Source organism: Camelina sativa, chromosome 5 (genome assembly GCF_030686135.1).
Source record: "Camelina sativa cultivar CO46 ecotype springtype chromosome 5, ASM3068613v1".
NCBI classification, from domain to species: Eukaryota; Viridiplantae; Streptophyta; class Magnoliopsida; order Brassicales; family Brassicaceae; genus Camelina; species Camelina sativa.
In genome coordinates, this window is record NC_141884.1 from 1,471,487 (window position 1) to 1,490,031 (window position 18,545).

General features: G+C 34.6%; 5 protein-coding genes across 6 annotated transcripts; 3 read left to right on the forward strand and 2 right to left on the reverse strand.

Annotated features, from left to right (window-relative positions):
* Window positions 1-1,861: 1,861 nt before the first annotated feature.
* Window positions 1,862-4,270, forward strand: LOC147943169 (axial regulator YABBY 1-like). Its single transcript, XM_087512940.1, has 7 exons — window positions 1,862-2,251; window positions 2,369-2,527; window positions 2,634-2,766; window positions 3,203-3,251; window positions 3,353-3,428; window positions 3,801-3,878; window positions 4,000-4,270. The coding sequence occupies exons 1-7, from the start codon at window positions 2,138-2,140 to the stop codon at window positions 4,075-4,077; spliced, it is 687 nt and encodes a 228-aa protein (XP_087369066.1). The 5' UTR covers window positions 1,862-2,137; the 3' UTR covers window positions 4,078-4,270.
* Window positions 4,271-5,726: 1,456 nt separating this feature from the next.
* On the reverse strand, window positions 5,727-6,371 carry LOC104784815 (14 kDa proline-rich protein DC2.15). Its single transcript, XM_010509901.2, has one exon. It carries the CDS (start codon window positions 6,301-6,303, stop codon window positions 5,908-5,910), a length of 396 nt encoding a protein of 131 aa, XP_010508203.2. The 5' UTR covers window positions 6,304-6,371; the 3' UTR covers window positions 5,727-5,907.
* Window positions 6,372-6,912: 541 nt separating this feature from the next.
* Window positions 6,913-8,644, reverse strand: LOC104784816 (autophagy-related protein 8e). Of its 2 annotated transcripts, XM_010509904.3 has the most exons (5): window positions 8,336-8,644; window positions 8,104-8,161; window positions 7,916-7,971; window positions 7,410-7,462; window positions 6,913-7,311 (listed from the first exon to the last, which is right to left on the reverse strand). In XM_010509904.3, exons 2-5 carry the CDS (start codon window positions 8,141-8,143, stop codon window positions 7,092-7,094), a joined length of 369 nt encoding a protein of 122 aa, XP_010508206.1. In that variant the 5' UTR covers window positions 8,144-8,161; window positions 8,336-8,644; the 3' UTR covers window positions 6,913-7,091. The 2 variants fall into 2 exon arrangements, with proteins under 2 accessions (XP_010508206.1, XP_010508205.1); XM_010509903.3 differs by lacking the exon at window positions 8,336-8,644 and having other exon boundaries at window positions 8,104-8,332.
* A 3,729-nt stretch (window positions 8,645-12,373) lies between these two features.
* On the forward strand, window positions 12,374-13,490 carry LOC104788757 (large ribosomal subunit protein uL5z-like). Its single transcript, XM_087452078.1, has 4 exons — window positions 12,374-12,598; window positions 12,702-12,744; window positions 12,953-13,112; window positions 13,207-13,490. Exons 1-4 carry the CDS (start codon window positions 12,374-12,376, stop codon window positions 13,403-13,405), a joined length of 627 nt encoding a protein of 208 aa, XP_087308204.1. The 3' UTR covers window positions 13,406-13,490.
* A 1,426-nt stretch (window positions 13,491-14,916) lies between these two features.
* LOC104784817 (scarecrow-like protein 27) lies at window positions 14,917-17,518 on the forward strand. Its single transcript, XM_010509905.3, has one exon. The coding sequence runs from the start codon at window positions 15,381-15,383 to the stop codon at window positions 17,337-17,339; it is 1,959 nt and encodes a 652-aa protein (XP_010508207.2). The 5' UTR covers window positions 14,917-15,380; the 3' UTR covers window positions 17,340-17,518.
* The last annotated feature ends 1,027 nt before the right edge of the window (window positions 17,519-18,545 follow it).

Sequence of the window (18,545 nt, forward strand, 5' to 3'; positions counted from 1 at the left end):
AATTGATATTAGTATGATGATGTTGAGTTATATATATATTGAAACAAAAATCTCTGTTAACCAGCATCCGGTTTAGTAGAAAGTTTTAATCAATTTACTTTCGCTATCACGGAAAGTATAGACTTGGCTGATTCCAAATATTCAAATAAGGAGAAAAAACAATCATATAATTGACTAAAAAGGCTAATGATAACCAATCAATAAAAATGGAGCATCATGTTTATCTCTACATATACATACATATATGATACATACAAACAGAAAAATGTTTCTTAGTGTGTTTGATAGGACACAAAATTGAAATTAATAAAATGGAAAATAGAAAAGGAATTGTATAGAGAAACGAGAAACAAAAAAAGTAATGGCAGTGGTAATTAAGGAATGACAACAACGGGTGAATGAGGCGACGCTTAATCACTCCCATGCACACGTCCCTTTCTTCCCCCCACCTCTGCCGCCCTCTCTCTCTCCTCTCCTCTCTCTTCTTCCATCGGGAACTGCGAATTCTATTGTCAAAGCATTAAAACTTTTTCTCTTAAATATTTTTAGCTTCGTCGTTTCTAAACTTACTTACAACGTACATTACATGTGTCATCACGTGCAACGCCAACCCCAAAGCCTAAGCTCGCGAATCTTCTAATATTATGCCTCAATCGTCCCTCGTTCATACTACATCTTACTCCTTATAATTCAAATTGTGAAAAGATCAAGTAGAGTTTTGTAGTTTAGTGATAATCGATCGCTATATTGATCGAATCTCATACTTTTGTCGTAATTTATGTATGGGTATATTGGCATCTATAGATTTTAATTTTTAGTTTACAAGAATGTTTGTTCTATTATATAGAAACACATGAATGCCAATTTCAAATATTCTAAACAACATTTTCATGTATTGGCACATACTCTTTTTAGTTCATTGCAAATTTTAGTTTGTAATTATTTGAGATCAGATGGAAAAGAGTCCGTCATTAAGCGGTATTATCCTTAAAACTATTTTGTCATCAGTCTTGTCTCCTTGTGACCACAAGGTCATCTTAGTGGTACAACGGAATTTTATGATTAAATGTCTACGTTTTCTAGTAAGGGGGAGACCGCATGGTCAACCGAGTTTCTAATAAAGGCATTATCGGAAACAAAATCCGATATAAGATGTTGACAATATATATTTAGTGATCTAGCTCTCTAACCTCAACTCCCATCCTTTGACTAATTAAGAGTATGTTGCTATGCACTCAGTTAAGAGTTTGTTGTTATAATTCAATTTAAAGTAAAATATAAAAAAGTAGACCAACTTTTGATTAATCTTATGGTAAATTTCCATCACAGAAAAACATACCAGCTTTTATACAGTATACACATTTTTTTCAGTCGGCCACTTAAATTAACAGAAAATTTAGTCACATTCGATAGTTATTAATACTTATACACCATCGCATTTATTACAAATACTACCATTTAAATTTATTCGATTTGTATTATCGATGTACTAATTAATGACCATTTATCGATTTGTATTCCGTTCATTCAAAACCTAAACTATGTACAATATATTTTATTTTACGCAAAGGAGAATTTCTAAACTCTGTTTTTAAACTCTCAATCTTTTTCCATTCTCATTTCAGCTTTAGATCCTACTTTAAGGTTGCACATAGCGTCCAAAAGGTTTTTTTTTGGGCTGAATGAATTCTATATTCATCCCAAGAAAATGGAGAATTTTTTAATAGAATTGTATAGGTAAATAAAATTTTAATACACAATAATATATACACAAGATTGCCCAGCTCTAATAATTAAAGTAATTTGAATAATTAGCTTAACCAAAAACATTATTAGTAGACGACCTAGAGGCTAGCTAGCTACAACTAAAGCCTTGGTTGTTTTTTTACCTCTAATATATTAATATCTCGTTTTCCATTCTCTCTACTTTCACCTCTTCTCTCTCTCTCTATATCTTCCTTTGTGGTATATAATACACAGCAACCCAACAATCAAGAAGATCAGATCATGGTGGGGTTTTTTATTTTCTCCTTATCAAGAATCCTCTGATCAGTCAAATACCCATCAATCAATCAAATCACCAAACACTCCCAAAAAAAGATCAGCTTCTAATTTTTTCCTCTTCTTAACAAAAAAGATGTCTATGTCGTCTATGTCTTCCCCTTCCTCAGCTGTTTTCTCACCGGACCACCTCTCTCCTTCCGACCATCTCTGCTATGTCCAATGCAACTTTTGCGACACCATTCTTGCGGTAAATACTAACCTCTCTTCGATAGTTTCTCTCTTCATTTTCTCTCCTCCATCTTCTTCGTCTACATCTAATTAGGGGTTTTTTTTTTAATTCACCGTTTCTTGTATGTGTTTATAGGTTAGTGTTCCTTACACAAGCTTGTTCAAGACCGTTACTGTTCGATGTGGTTGCTGTACCACTCTCCTCTCTGTGAACATGAGACTTGTCCTCCCAGCTTCTAACCAGCTCCAGCTCCAGCTCGGTCCTCACTCTTACTTCAATTCCCAGAACATTATGGTACATAACAACATTTAAATACATAATATTATAGAAGTCGATCTCATCTAGCTTATTAGAAGTATATATGAGTCTCAAAGCCTCAAGGATATCTTTGTTATTGTAGGAGGAGCTAAGAGATGCACCGTCTAACATGAATATGATGATGATGAATCAACACTCTAACATGAATGACATACCATCTTTCATGGATCTTCATCAACAACATGAGATTCCTAAAGCACCACCCGTTAACCGCCGTAAGATACTATTTACTCTCACTTTTTAGGATTTTTCAACTTCTTTGCTAACCTTATTGATATATAATCTGGTTGTGATGATGAATCACCATTTAGACATGCATAGTTTCTTTTTATTCTTTTAGCGTCTATAAACATATTAAAGTGATGATAAATAGAAAAGTGACGAGAATCCGAGATAGATTCATGGATCCCCCGGAAATCTAGCTAAAGAGAAAGAATCTAAGTAATATGTTAGAAGATGTGTTTGTCTTTCAAAAAAAAAAAAAAAAAAAGCATGATGAAGTGATGATGGGTTAGAGAGAGAAACTGTTGTTTTGTGAGAGAGAGAGAAAAAAAAAAGACAATGAAAGTAGTTTTAATGAGTGTTTGTCTCTTTCTGTCTGAGTTTTTGTTTTTTCGCTTTGTCTTTGCCGTTGAATTTCGCCATTGCCAGCTCCAGAGAAAAGACAGAGAGTCCCATCCGCATATAACCGATTCATCAAGTGAGTCTTACTTTATTTAATTTCTTTTACAATCATTCGTATATTCTAATTCGTAATTGTACCCCAACATTTATATATGCCTTGTCACTTCTTTGTTTTAGGGAGGAGATCCAACGCATCAAAGCTGGTAATCCTGATATAAGCCACAGAGAAGCCTTTAGTGCTGCTGCCAAGAATGTAAGAAACTTAATCTTTCACATCCCAAAATTATATATTGGTTGAAATCAACCAAAAGACTCCAAAACCCCTTGACATATACACAAGTTCAACATATTTTTTTTTAAACGCTAAAATATCCATTTCTAAGGCTTTTCTTGTTTCCCTTTACAAGATAAATTAAACGATTGATACAACTAACATCACAACTTGGTTAGATTGCGCGGAAACTAGGGTTAGGTTTAATGTATGCCTATATAAATATATCTGATTGTATATATAGATAATAAAGTCATATGTAGGTATAGCTGAGATTAGGAGTAAAGAGTTTTTGTCGGGTTATAACACAAGTTGATATGTGTCTTGTACGTATGTTGTTTATGTGAAATGCAGTGGGCCCACTTCCCCCACATACACTTTGGGCTCGTGCCAGACAATCAACCCGTGAAGAAAACCAACATGCCCCAACAGGTAAACCCTAATCTGTCGACATACACCTTACATCTTTTTATATGTTTGTGTAAGATATCTAGCTACAATAATTCCAATTGAGTTTGATCATATCTCAAACATGGTGTATATGTATATATAGGAGGGAGAGGATAATAACATGGTGATGAAAGATGGGTTCTATGCTCCTGCGGCTAACGTTGGCGTGACTCCATACTAAAAAGATAAATATAATCGACAAGTGTTTGGGAAAATTGAAATCCAATTTCATAAGGCTTATGATGTTCAAAAGTTGGGTTTTCTTTTTTCTTTCTTGAACTTATTATATAAATTAATATATGCATGCATGTGTCTTTTTCTGTTGTTGTAATCAAAAATCTTGCTAATTAATGGGGCGCTGTTCTTATGTTACATTTCATCTGTAGTTGTTTAATTTACCACAATGTTTTATTATCTTACTCAGAGCCGATTTTAAAAATCATTATTTTATACCAAAATGTCTTTATTCCTTTTTACACCATCGATCGATCACCACATATAAAAGAAAACTCAAAGGAAATTATAACTGTCACTTAATCTAAAAGCTAGCTTCACTTTTTTCTTCATTTCATATCATCGCAAACTTAACCTCCGGAAGGAAATAACTAAATTTGCTCCCCGGAAACATGTAACCATGTGAATTTATCTAAATTTCTCCATCCAAAATCTGACTCTCTTGAGATGGTCTTATTGGTCCAATGGTTTTAAATAAACAATTAAATGAAACAGTATATTAAATACGAACTGTCATATGTGTTAGTCGTTGTGCTTGCGCAATAGAGGGAAAATAAAGTATAGTCGTTGTGTAGGTTCATGAAAGAAAGAAAAAAAAAAGATAAATATAGTAAATGGGTCAATTGACTATATGTAAATTGGGCCTACTTATTATTCGGCCCATTAAAGTTAGTGTTGAGATTTCCTTAGCTATATTATTGGTAGACAATTAATACACATGGTGATCAAGAACCGATGATGATAAATTGATCAGCATCCCTATCAATCTCTCATAAGCGAAATCTGCCAACGGAAACTGCTTCTTAGAACTTTTTCATTCAGTCTGCGGTGATCTGTATTTCATTGTCTGATCACCGTATTATACACTTCTCGAAGACATCAAGAAAACAAGAGTTCCAAAAGAAGAATCCCAAAAAAAAAACACGCAACGTTTCGTTACGGACAGTAATCTCTAATACCCCTATTCATCAAAACAATTTCTCAAAAACCCCTCAATAGTAAAAAGACAATATTACCCTTAATGAAGATTGTTAAAGGTTAAATATAACTAAATCGGTAAATGTTCAACGAAAAACACAATAGCTCAGTGGTTGCGAGTTCCATGCGCACCCGCGCGCCCAGAGTTCGAATCCCACTATGCGAGGTACAACTAGGGGGCAACTGGTACAACTAGGGTGCGACGGGTACAACTAGGGTGTGATGGGTACAACTGGAGATACAACTAAAGGATATCCAGTACAACTAGATGTAGTTGTACGTTCAGTTTTCTTTTCAAAATTGTTAGAGGGTAGTTTCATCATTTCATTAAAGAAAAGGGTAGTGAGAATAAGTGGAGGTGATGCAGAAAAGAATTTCTGGTATAAAGGCACCAGATAATTAAATCCCTTTCTAATATGGTCCATGCCAATCTGGACTTATTGGGCCTATACTGGGTTGGATAATAATTAACCAATGGGAGACCACGAAGAGACCTTCTAAACCAAATAGAGGCTTTGATTGAAGCAAGAGCACTGGAGCGTGTCATTCATTCATCTATGAGCCTGACCGTAACTTATGGACGAGAGCTCTCAAGTCAAAATCTAAGAGAACTTAGTATTAATAAAAAAGATATATTAAAAGATTTCATTAACAAGCTCAAAGATTACATCAAACTCAATATGAGAGAAAAAAAAGGTTGGAAGATTAATTAATTTGCATTTCTCTAACAACAACAATAGATAACAGTAGAAACAAACATAGCAAACCAAAGAGATTTGTCTTTTTAAATCTCAAATCTTCAATCACATTGGAAACCGTAAGGAAGTTTCTTGCCACAATAGTTCAAGAGCAAGCTTAGATTAATTGGAACATTGAGATTAATCCCCAAGACATTGGCTTTAAGAGCGGTGCAGAGACAAACCGCAGCTTCGAGATTAGCAAGACCTTGAAGAAGTGAACAACAAGGAGTCTTAGGTGGAGAACCAACAAGAACGTTAACTAAACCCAATAAGTCTGCGCAAACACCGAGCTTAAGTGTGTCGGTAGGGCAAGTGGGTTTAACCGGCGGGTCCTTCTTTGGAGACTTTGGGGTTTTAGGAGTAGTTGGTGGACATTTTGTGGAGGTTACAAAAGTGAAGAAAAGAAGATTAAGTGTGAGAAGAAGAGCTGTAACTGCAAGAGCCTTAGAAGCCATAGAAACAACTTTTAGTTAATGTTTTGGGATGAAATGTGAAGGAAGGAGAGATAGAGAACATTGGTTTATATAGAACAAGTTATTACATATACAGAAAGATAAATAGTAAAGCATGTGAGTGACTGAAGAAAATTTGAGTAAGAAACAAAACTATCCAGCTAGTTGGCTTTTGCAACTTGAGGCCATGAGATTGATTAGACTAATTTTAGGAATTGTATATTTTTCTAACATTAATTAATAGGGAAAAGACAAGATGTTTTCTCTTGTTTGTTTGCGAATGTAAAGGCTCCACAAACTTTGTTGAGCCAGAGTGTCTCTCTGGGAGGTATGTATGTATCAGTTTCGGTGTAGATTATACGTTACGTTGTTGATAATACATTATCTTTCCATTGCATTAGTCCCCATTCCTTTAGATTTTTCTATATGGACTAAAAGATCAGCATCAATCGATTAATTTCCATATCCAACTGGACAATATAACCCCAAAAACAAAATCCAAAAAGTCTCATCATTACACTTGCCCAACATTTGGGTTGGATTGATCTGGTCTAGTATCCAGTCTAATGAACTCTTTTAAGAAGCCACAAAGAAGAATTGCAAGATGATAGATAATACCAAAGAAGAGAATATTTTAAAGATTAGTCTATGTACATTTTTAAGAAGTAAAAGAAAATGGTAAATCACAAATTATTTTGAGGAATGATAAGAGATTGAGCAAACTATACATACAAATTTGAAAGATGGGAAGCAAATAAAAAGTGGCAGTTTCTCAGGTCAAGGGATTATTATTAGATTGGAGAAGCACCAAAAGTGTTCTCGCCACTGTAAGTGATGTAAAGGAAGCCATCTTCGTCCTTCTTATCCTCGTAGACGCTTGACATTAGCTCTCCGGTAGGAGGAAGAACATTGTCTACGAATATGAAGATAGCTTTCTCAGCGCTTAGTTTGATTCTCTTCCGAATCACATACACAAACTGACCAACTGTTAGGTCTGATGGCACAAGGTACCTACATTTATCAAAAAATCCAAAAGTTTATTCAAAACTCCATATAAGTGTTCAACATTGAAACATAACAAAGTTAAGATGAGATCAAAAGGTCCTTACTTTTTCTTGTCTATGTTCGGGACTTCACTTTTCTCAGCCTTTTCCACAATCACCTGCAACCAGTAAAAAAAAGTGATCAGAAACTTGAAGAAAAAAAACAAACAGTATTGGAATCATTAAACAAACAAGCTAATGTTATGTAACAATTTCTTGGCAAATTATGAATTCCAATCGAAAAGGAACATTAATACAAGCTAAACTATGAATAGCACCACAAAAGATTCATGTTCTTGTTTGTGCAATTGTATTCACCATATATACATACGCAAACACAAGTAAACCTTACAAGAACAGAACAAAACTGATCAAAACAACCGAAAAAACAAAGAAAACAAAGACTTCAACAGTATTGGATTCTCAAACAAACTAGCTAATGTTCTGTAATAATTCTTAGCTGGTCATGATTCCAATACAACATTGAAACAAACACACGCAAACAAAGATCCATCACCACAAGAAAACGTCACAAGAACAGAACAAAATCTGATAAAAATCAAAGAACTAACCGGAATCCGGTCAGGGTACTTCTCCCTGATCCTTCCAGCTTCAGCCTTCCTCTTTTCTGTACCCAAAAGAAAAAGAAAAAATCTCTTAAGAATCTCAGATATTACACATATATGAACGCTGGTTTTATATACTGAAACCAAAGCTAAGATGACAAAAAATCGAATCAAGTAAAGAAAAAAAGACTAACCGAAATCGTTGTCCATCTTAAAGCTGCTGCCTTTATTCATCTTTGCTTCTGTAAAAATCTATACAAACGGAGGAAAATAAACGAAATTGAGAGGACACAAAAACCCTAATTTTGTTTCAGCACCCAAATCCAAAAGCCGCGTCTTTTTTTATCGGAAACTTTGGATACTAGTAATATTGAAGCAATTGAAACAAGACTAACAGAGAGATAGAGATATCAAAAGAAAACTTACAGATAAGGATTGAACTCTTGAAGAAGAAGATACAAACAAACAAAGTCAAAAAAGCAAACCTATTTTTTTCGTCTATGATTGGATAACGTTAAGTGCGATGAATGATTACACCTGTATATTTTATTTATATACACCTTTGCCGGGTGACGTGTTTAGTAATTAGACACGTCATCTTAGCTTGTTCTCCAAACCAAAAAAAATCATTCCATTATTATTGTACTTAAATAAATATATTTTTAGTATTAACAAATAAAAAACAATAAAACCAAACGAGAATTTTTTTAGTTCATTTTCTATAATTTTATCTTTGACTAGTTCTAATATTATTACGCAATGTTAAATGTTATAAAATTTCATTGTACAGTTTCTTTCTCAGACTTTTCCTTTTTAGTGGAGGGCACGTCTGTCTGGAGATTTGGTTTTCTCCCCTTGTTTCTTTCTTTCTTTCTTTCTTACCTACGACTACGATGTTGATTTTTGTTTGTTAGAGAGTAATGCGAAATTACGCGATGTTATAGTTTTCTGTTTTCACCTTTCGGCTCAGATGCACGAAATCGAATAATAAGGATAACCAAGCTTTAATGGGCCAATTTAATTAATAAGTGGGCCTATTGTAGTTTTACGATTATTACGAGGTTCGGTGACACTGAATATATAAGGCCGGCCCATGCCCAATATGTATTATGTTAGGCAATAATTCTTTTGTTTTTTTTTAAAAAAAAATTAATCTTTTTATCACTCAATCATAGAAATAGTTTTTTTTTTGCATTTGCTTCAATTTGTGGTGATTCATCTCATATATACAATTTGTTTCAATTTACTTTCGCGATTTCTCGTCATCCTCGACTATAGAGCCGTTATCTTTCTCCCGTCTCTCTCCATTGCCTAAATTTATTTCTAATATTTTGTAACAAACGTTTGATAAATTTTTAATTTGATGATTTTTTCCTACTTATAATTTATTTCAGTTTACCTTTGTGACTTCTCATCATCATCGATTCTGCATCAACCGAGAGAGCCATTATCTTCCTCCCATTTTTCTCCATTGCTTAAATTTATTTATAATCTATATTTTGCAACAAACATGTGATAAATTTTCAATTTGATGATTTTTTCCTATTTGCAATTTATTTCAATTTACTTCTATTACTCCTCATCATCATCGACTATGCTGCAAACGAGGGAGCCACCATCTTCCTCTCGTCTCTCTCCACTGCTTAAATTTATCTCTAGTCCATGTTCTACAACGAGCATCTGATAAATTTCCAATTTGATGATCCTTTTCCATTTATGATTTGTTTCAGTTTAACTATATGACTCCTTATCAGATCATCCTCGACTCTACTGCAACCGATGGAGCCAACATCTTCCTCGCGCAATAAATCTTGATTACATTTGATTTTTTTTTTCTTTCTTTTTGAAAATTTTCAATGTTTTTATCACACAATGATATCAATTGTTTTGTGTATTTGCTTTATTCGTGGTGATTCATCGTATTTATACGATAATGAAGAAATTGAAAAACATAATTTCGTTGTCTTACGGCCTAATCGACTTAGTTAACCAAAGTCTAACAAAAGAGTTATCAAGACTCCGAAAACATAATAAAAATTTAGTAATAGAAATGTCAAGGGACATAAAAAAAAATGAAACAATGAGAGGTATATATAATAGGAGCACTTGATCATTGCCAAATGATTAATGAAGAATGTATGTATTTGTGCATCGTATAGTTTTATAATTCAACTATCCCTAGATTTTAGCAATAATACTTAAGTTCTTTTGTAATGTATTAATCGATGATTATCTTTTGTTCTTGGTGTTGGTCGTTGTCTTAACAAAAAGAGACCATATATTATATAACCATTTAGCAGCATTATTGTATTTTCTGCCATAATCATATAAATCCAAACATAAACATCGATACAACTATGTATGCCATGTTCATCTTTATTTAGTTTTTCATAATTTCATTACGATAATTTCTACAACAAGAGCCCCATTATCGATACACCTTTCCTGTATACTATATATATATATTTTTTTTCCCTATATACTATATATTTTTCTATGTGATCGATAATAGTAAATTCTGCGCAAATGTTCCTAATTAAAGGTCTGAAGCCTGCGTGTATGAGAAATGTATAAGAAGTTAAAATTTCATTTAAATAGATATTATAATTTAAATATTTAATATGAACACAAGTGGCACGTTAGTGGTGTCCCTTCTTTAGCTAGTCATCACCTCTAAGATTGAATAAGCAAGTTGGTAATTTGTATTCTAAAAATAACAAAAAGGCACGAAGAAAATAATTTAATGCTTTCTCTATACACATTTTGTTTTTAAAGACAGAGTTACAATTAGTAGTGGTGGAAACTCACATGGAGGTTTGTGATTTGTCTTGGGAAATAAACCATGTCTCTCATAATGACAATGCTCAAATAATATAAGTATGTATTTTTTTTATAATAATCTGAATTATACTAGTATATTTTCTGGTTCAAAACATAAATTTATGGTTAACTCATCAAGGCAACACTGATACACAATAATAACATAATAAGCATGTCTACTTTACATTCATACACAAGCAACCAAAAATTTCAATCTTGTCTTGGAAATCCAGCTGCACATCTCCTTGTTTTGATTTTCATTTACTCCACTTCATGTTTTTAATCACTTATTTATTTGTATGTATATGTAATGACCACTTGATTTATTGGTAATGCTATTTTGTTAGATACTACGGAATAAACAATATGTTAGCGTGATCCATGTTATGTCATCGAGGTGTTTCATTACCACGAATTTTCTTAGAAATTGTGAACAACATATTGGGACCGTGCGATCAATTTGATTTGTGTTGGCAAGAAAAACACTGTTTTATTAGTAGTTTTAAAATAAAGTTTGGTTTCCAACACAGTAAATTGTTTACTACTAGTACTAGTATTTTAATATCGTACACCTAATGTAAAGAGTTGATTAAGAATGGACAAAAGAAATTCGATTAACTACTTAATACTTAATTGTACTTTAGTTATTTAAACACAATTAAGTAGAGTGGAAATTTTAAACTTAGCACTGTCATTTTCATTGACCAAAAATTAATATACTTCTATCAAATTATCATTTTAAATAAAATAATATTATAAAAGAACTACATTTTAAACAAAACAGTGGATATACTTCAACATGCTTGATTGCTTTCGCACTAAAAAATTCGCTTCACATATGTTTGCAATTTTAAATTTTAATTTTCGTAATATATAATGAACAAAAGTAAGGTTCGAATATAATAGGTTAGTTATTTAACTAACACATGTTAGGCCATTTTTAATGGCAGAACACATGTGTGTTTTAAGCCCAAATTTATTAATAAAAAAGAGAATAGTGGCTTTAGATCAATTTTTTTGATCTTGAATAAGAACTGATTTAATCTCAGTTCTTATTGGTCGTGGCTTCACGTGATTGGTCGAGAGTTTTTGCAAAGAAAAAAAAAATTTCATTTCTCTTCTTGAGTGTTTCGGTCTCGAAAGCTTCCGTCGTCGTCTCTTCCCGCAAACAGGTTCCCACAATCTCTCTGTTTGATTTGAAGAGCTTGTCCATGTTCTTAGTGACGGATCTTCGTACTTTGTACTTCAATTTAGTTTGATTTTGTTTACTAGGGATTTTGATTTTGCAATTTCCCAGAATTGTTTGAAGATTTTGTTTTGATCTGTTACAGAATCTAGTTGTCTCCATGTTACTGTGTAGTAATTCATCTAAATTTTGACAGTTCTTTGGGATTTTTGCTGCTGTGTTCTGTGAGTTGAAGTTGTTAAAGTCCATGATTTTGTTGATTTTGATAAATTGAAAGTATAAACTGGTAGCTTTATAAGACTTATAAACTGGTTAAAATCTCCTCTTGTGTCTTTCATATCTCCAGCTTCGTTTTTTCTCCGATTCGTGAAGCTCCAGTTCTTATCTATTTGATATAGAAGCTCCAATGGTGCGTAATTGACTCTGTGGCTTTACTTTTGAGTTTGTTTAGTGAGAACATGGCTGGAGAAGGTGAAGAGGATGTACCTAGGGATGCTAAGATTGTGAAATCTCTGCCTAAGTCGATGGGTTTGGAGGACTGCGAGCCTCGTGTGATACACCAGTTTCTGGAGCTATGGTACCGGTATGTGGTGGAAGTGTTGACAGATGCTCAGGTTTACTCAGAGCATGCTAGCAAATCCAACATTGATTGTGATGATGTGAAGCTCGCTATTCAACCCAAAGTTAATTTCAGTTTCTCTCAGCCACCTCCAAGAGAGGCATGCATTGTTGTTGACGATTCCTGCTCGATTTGAATCGAATTAGTTCTTTGGCTTCTTTTTGTAGGTGTTGGAACAATTGAGTGGTCAGACTCCTGTCTTCTCCAAAGGTGAGTCTTACTTCTAAGTTGAATCAATCTTGTAGTTCTTGGAACAATAGTGATTTTGTAGTGAGAATCAGTAGCTATCAGTTGTCTTCTCTGTTTTTTTTAAATGGATTGCTTGGACAATCTATGTAATCATCAGCTTCTAGTAGATAACTTTGTTGTCGATGATGATGAAGAGAGTTCTGAAATAATATGTTATCACTTTTTGCAGCTCGATACATTGTTCGTTCTTTTGGTATCAGGGGAGAGAAGGCAATGCAGCTTCTTGAGAGTGGACTGAAGGTTAAAGAATACAAACTCTTGAGAAGGAACTTTAGTGACACTGGTTGCTTTGGTTTTGGTATTCAGGAGCACATTGATTTGGGTATCAAGTAAGTTGTTGCTTTTATCTTTCTAACACAAACATAGAAAGAGTAGCTTTGTGTAAACATTGATCCAAGCGGGGGTTTTTGTATTTCATCTTAGGTATGATCCATTTACTGGAATCTACGGTATGGACTTCTATGTTGTTCTTGAGAGACATAGTTACCGTGTGGCACGTCGCAGAAGATGCAAGGCTCATGTTGGAATCCAGCATAGAGTGACCAAAGATGATGCCATGAAATGGTTCCAGGTGAAGTACGAAGGAGTCATTCTCAACAAGTCTCAGAACATTACCGGCTAAAACAGATATGTCAAACAAAAATATCTATAATCTGTCTTTATCTTTTCCCCCAATTCGAATCAGTATTTTCTCAGTTTTGTTTTGCTTCTCTGATCTTCTTCATACATTTTGAATTTTCCTTACATAGATATTTATAATTATATCATTATGGACAAATATATTTATTTTAAGAACAACAAAATTAGTTCCCCTATTTTTTTACCTATGATCTTAATAACTGATCTTAGATCATTTTCACTATATATTTAATTTAAGAACACAAAAAAATGCTCTCCCACTGAGGATGCCCTTAATGAGTAACAACTTTTGAGTTCATTGAAAAAAAAAAAGGATAAAAAGAGTTTAAGTTTTTAAAAAAATCACGAGTTAAAGTAATCGATAAAACCACCACCATCTTAGATTTTGTAGTTAATTTAAAATAGAGAGAAAAGAAAAAAAAAAAAAAAAAAAAGAAGAGAAATAGTTCCAACACTAGTTAAGTTAGATTATAGAGAGGCGATGGGAGGATCTTTAGGGAGAGACAAAACAAAACATCTCAGCCGTTGAAAGATATTATTGTCTCGATGTTTTCAATAAAATCTTCAAAAAGCCAACACAGAGGAGAAGGAAGAGGGAGACACTCAAATAGAGCACCGGTCCGTCAGATTTTCAGTTTCGAAAACCAGGCCCCAAAGCCACCTGCCATTGCTGTTTCCCCTACAATTACGACATTGTCCCTATCTCTTTTCGTAGTCCTCTTTCTCGAAACCAAGGGTAAAATTGGGAATTACATTGATAATTAGTAATGAACCATCTGCGTCAGTTTCGTCTTTTTGCTCTGTTTCCTCGGCATATGTAAGATTTTCTTTAATTTTTTTTTAAAAAAACACTGTTTCAGTTTCAGATCAAATGACTTCTTCCTTTTTTTTTTTTTTCTTTTCTTTTATATCTTGGAAAAAGTAATTCAAAAAAAAAAGTACGTAAAAAAAAAAGGGAAAAACATTTGAATTGAGGGGTAGTTTTTTTTTCTTTTTCTTCCGAAAGTAGTATTTTTTCGTTTGTATGTTTGCAAAAAAATAAAAAAAAAAATAAAATGTTGGGAAAAAAATCATGTGATATTTTGTAATACTAGATATCTTACAGAAAACATTACTAATTCGTATAAGATTAATTTTAGTATAAATGATATAACCAACTAGTAATTTGTTGTTTTAAGATTTTACAAGTAGTAGATATAAATTAGCTGGTAAACATTCTAGTACATAAACCCCTAGAATAATCGTACGAATGATAGAAGTAACATTCTAATTTTTTTTTTTTTTAGAAAACAAAGGATTTTGAAAGCTTTATTAAGGCCAAAATTGAAGAGAGTAAGACAAATTGCAATAGGGGAGAGACTGGAGAGTAGTGTCACGCGCTGCATATTGCGAAGAGAGGACTCGACAATGATGGCACAAGAACACGGTACATATGTAGATAAGTACATCTACAGACACAACACAAGCCACACATAGAGGACGAAGAAGCAACCCAAAAAAAAAAGACACAACACACATACAAAATAAAATAAAATAAAAATAAAAATAAAAATGAAAATTCCATTTTTACAAAAACCAAAAGATTTAGATAGAGAGAGAAAGAGACTGTAAATGTGAAATAAAATAAAAAGAGAGAGAGAGAGCATTGATGAAGACCACTTTTTATATATTGCACGCATCCATATAACAGCTACAGCATCAGAGAGAGAAATAAAGAAGAAGTGATTTTATAGAGAAAGAAAGAAAAAAAAAAAAAAAAAGTTGGGGCGCCAATTACAAGTTTTGAGCTTTGCATGTGTTTCTTTCTTCCGTACATTTAACATCTCTCTCTCTCTTCTTTTGTTGTCTTTCTGTTCTGAGATCTCTCTCTCTTTCTCTCTAGGGTTCTCTTTTTTTATTTTCCTTCTTCTGGGATTGTTTTTTTTAATTAGGGTTACTGTGTGTGTTGAGAGGAGGCGATGCCCTTATCCTTTGAAAGATTTCAAGGGGAGGGGGTGTTTGGTTTATCTTCTTCTTCTTCTTCATCTTTCTATCCAGATTCTCATAAAATCTGGTTCACCAATCAAGAAGACAAAACCGGAGTCAGAGAAGCTAAACAAGAAGAAGATCTTCTTGGTTATGTTGTCGGTTCTTTTTTACCGGAGCCGACGTCTGTCCTCGACGCTTTAAGGAGTCCTAGTCCTCTCGCCTCTCATTCTTCAACCACCACCACGCTGTCTTCCTCTCACGGCGGCGGTGGTACCACCGTCACCGCCACCGCCGTTACTCCCGGTGATGATAACAATAATAAATGTAGTCATCAGATGGGTTTGGATGATCTTGATGGTGTTCTCTCTGCTTCTTCTCCTAGTCAAGAACAGAGTATCCTGAGACTTATCATGGACCCGGGTTCTGCTTTCGGTGTTTTCGACCCGGGTTTTGGTTTCGGGTCTGCTTCTTCCGGTCCTGTCACTGATGATAATTCCAATCCTCTCTGCAGCTTCCCGTTTCAAGATGTTACGAATCCGTCAGAAGCTTTGATCAATCCTACGACGAATTTCTCTAACCCTCCGTTGTCTCCACCGGCGAAACGGTTTAATTCCGGATCTCATCATCATCAACAACAACCCGTTTTCCCTTTCTCGGATCCGGATCCGGTTCATGACCCGGTTCGTCGTCAGCACCAGTTTCAGTTTCCGTTTCAGTTTCATCAACAACAACAAATCCCGTCTTCTTCGGCGGCGGTGGCTATGGTTCCGGTTCCGGTTCCGTCTCAAGGAATGGCCGGCGATGACCAATCAGTCATCATCGAGCAGCTGTTCAACGCGGCGGAGCTTATCGGAACCAACGGAAACAACAACAACAACAACGGCGACCACACCGTTCTCGCGCAAGGGATATTGGCGCGGCTCAATCACCATCTCAACACTAGTAACCACAAGTCTCCGTTTCAGAGAGCGGCTTCTCACATCTCCGAAGCTCTCCTCTCACTCATCCACAACGACTCTTCACCGACGTTAATCACGCCGGAGAATCTGATTCTTCGTATCGCCGCTTACAGATCCTTCTCCGAAACGTCGCCGTTTCTACAGTTCGTTAACTTCACAGCGAATCAATCGATTCTTGAAGAGTCGTGTAACAACGATTCAGGGTTTGATCGGATCCACATTATCGATTTCGATGTTGGTTACGGAGGACAGTGGTCGTCTCTAATGCAAGAACTCGCTTCCGGAGGAGGTGGAAGAAGAAGAAACAGAGCATCGTCTCTTAAATTAACAGTCTTTGCTCCTCCTCCTTCAACAGTCTCCGACGAGTTCGAGCTTCGATTCACTGAGGAAAATCTCAAAACTTTCGCCGGAGAACTCAAAGTTCCGTTCGAAATCGAGTTGCTAAGCATAGAGCTTCTCTTAAACCCGGCTTATTGGCCTCTCTCTCTCCGTTCATCGGAAAAAGAAGCAATTGCGGTGAATCTCCCGATAAACTCCGTCGTCTCCGGTTACCTCCCGTTGATCCTCCGTTTCTTGAAACAAATCTCGCCAAACGTCGTCGTTTGCTCTGACAGAGGATGTGACCGTAACGACGCGCCGTTTCCAAACGCAGTGATCCATGCGCTTCAGTATCACACAACTCTGCTTGAGTCTCTTGACGCTAATCAGAACCAAGACGATTCGAGTGTAGAGAGGTTTTGGGTGCAACCTTCGATCGAGAAGCTGTTGATGAAACGTCAACGTTGGATTGAAAGATCTCCACCGTGGAGAAGTTTGTTTACGCAATGTGGGTTTTCTCCGGCGGGGTTGAGTCAGACGGCGGAGGCTCAGGCGGAGTGTTTGCTGCAGAGGAATCCGGTTAGAGGGTTTCACGTTGAGAAGAGACAGTCATCACTTGTCATGTGTTGGCAAAGGAAAGAACTTGTTACTGTCTCTGCTTGGAAATGTTAGAACAATGAAACCATTCAAGCTAATTTCTCTGTTTTACTTCTTTTTTTTTTTAATTTTCTCAGATTTTTAAAAATGTTGTTATGTTTGTTCAATGCTGGTGTTCTTAGTTTCAGACTTGTGGTGGTGTTTTAACATTTTAAGGAAGTAAGGATATATAATCAAAAAGTCTCCTTTTGTTAGATTTTGTTTTTGCTCTTTCCGAGTTTATGCATATAAATCTCTAATCCAAAAATAGAAATATGCAAAAGAGGTGTATATGCTTAATTCAAATCATGTGGTTTAGTATTTGTTTTCAGGATCTTCATAGACTTCTTAACTCGAGTTTATGCATGTAAACATTCTACTTTGGACTAAACTTGATTTGTGGAAAACTATATTAAAGAGCCTATTCCATTGTTAAGGTTGAGGTCATATGAAAGGATCATGTACATCAACTTTGAATTAAGAAACAATTTTATCTTGTTATTATATTGTATAATGTAGAATTAGTGAATACCCCCACGGTACATGGACATTAAGAACCAAAAAGTGAAAGCTAATTGAAAATTTATCATTTGGGTTTTTGGAGCTTCCAAGGTTGAATGTTTTGTTTAATCGTCTCGGGTCCCTAACGGAATTTTTTTTTTTTTTCTTCTTTCCCTCAGTTATGGCCATGAAAAAGTTTATTTTTTTCTGTCATAAAAAGGTTAGCACTTTAATCTGCGTACAATGTTTTATTTAGATGTGTAGGGATTAAATGTATTCATAAGCTTTTTTAGCTTTTTAAATACTATACAAATGCATTATTGTAATACGACTTTTGTTCGTGAAATCACATGGTCCTAAAGTCATTGGTGCTTTGTTATTATAATCTCTTCAGTTTTGATTATAAAACTAAATTAGACGGTCTTGATTTCTGACCAACCGCTTCGTTTAACTTATATCGATATACATAAGTTTTAATGACGTCGGTGTACTTATTGTTTAATCGTGACCATAACCCGTAGTAGCTAAAAAAACGTGTAATTTTATAGATTGGCTGGATTGAAAACTAAACAGATTAATGTCTGTTTATATCAATTATTGTCTTCTTTATTTTACTAAGATCTATATCTAATCCACTAGCATCTTCTTACCTAACTATTAAAACACTCGATAAAAGTTTTTGGTTTTTTGGGTGCGGTTAATATTATAAGAGAAACACATTGTAAATTTTGTTCTGGTTTT

What these genes read in the sequence shown, in the direction of transcription:
- LOC147943169 (XM_087512940.1), top strand. Translation starts at nt 2,138, where the DNA reads ATGTCTATGTCGTCTATGTCTTCCCCTTCCTCAGCTGTTTTCTCACCG. An exon ending in TTAGTGCTGCTGCCAAGAAT is followed by an intron (nt 3,429 to 3,800) that starts GTAAGAAACTTA and finishes TGTGAAATGCAG; the next exon opens with TGGGCCCACTTCCCCCACAT. An exon ending in AAACCAACATGCCCCAACAG is followed by an intron (nt 3,879 to 3,999) that starts GTAAACCCTAAT and finishes ATGTATATATAG; the next exon opens with GAGGGAGAGGATAATAACAT.
- LOC104784816 (XM_010509904.3), bottom strand. Translation starts at nt 8,143, where the DNA reads ATGAATAAAGGCAGCAGCTTTAAGATGGACAACGATTTCG. An exon ending in TAAGATGGACAACGATTTCG is followed by an intron (nt 7,972 to 8,103) that starts GTTAGTCTTTTT and finishes TTTTGGGTACAG; the next exon opens with AAAAGAGGAAGGCTGAAGCT. An exon ending in CCGAACATAGACAAGAAAAA is followed by an intron (nt 7,312 to 7,409) that starts GTAAGGACCTTT and finishes TGATAAATGTAG; the next exon opens with GTACCTTGTGCCATCAGACC.
- LOC104784815 (XM_010509901.2), bottom strand. Translation starts at nt 6,303, where the DNA reads ATGGCTTCTAAGGCTCTTGCAGTTACAGCTCTTCTTCTCACACTTAAT.
- LOC104784817 (XM_010509905.3), top strand. Translation starts at nt 15,381, where the DNA reads ATGCCCTTATCCTTTGAAAGATTTCAAGGGGAGGGGGTGTTTGGTTTA.
- LOC104788757 (XM_087452078.1), top strand. Translation starts at nt 12,374, where the DNA reads ATGGCTGGAGAAGGTGAAGAGGATGTACCTAGGGATGCTAAGATTGTG. An exon ending in AGCTCGCTATTCAACCCAAA is followed by an intron (nt 12,599 to 12,701) that starts GTTAATTTCAGT and finishes TTCTTTTTGTAG; the next exon opens with GTGTTGGAACAATTGAGTGG. An exon ending in CACATTGATTTGGGTATCAA is followed by an intron (nt 13,113 to 13,206) that starts GTAAGTTGTTGC and finishes ATTTCATCTTAG; the next exon opens with GTATGATCCATTTACTGGAA.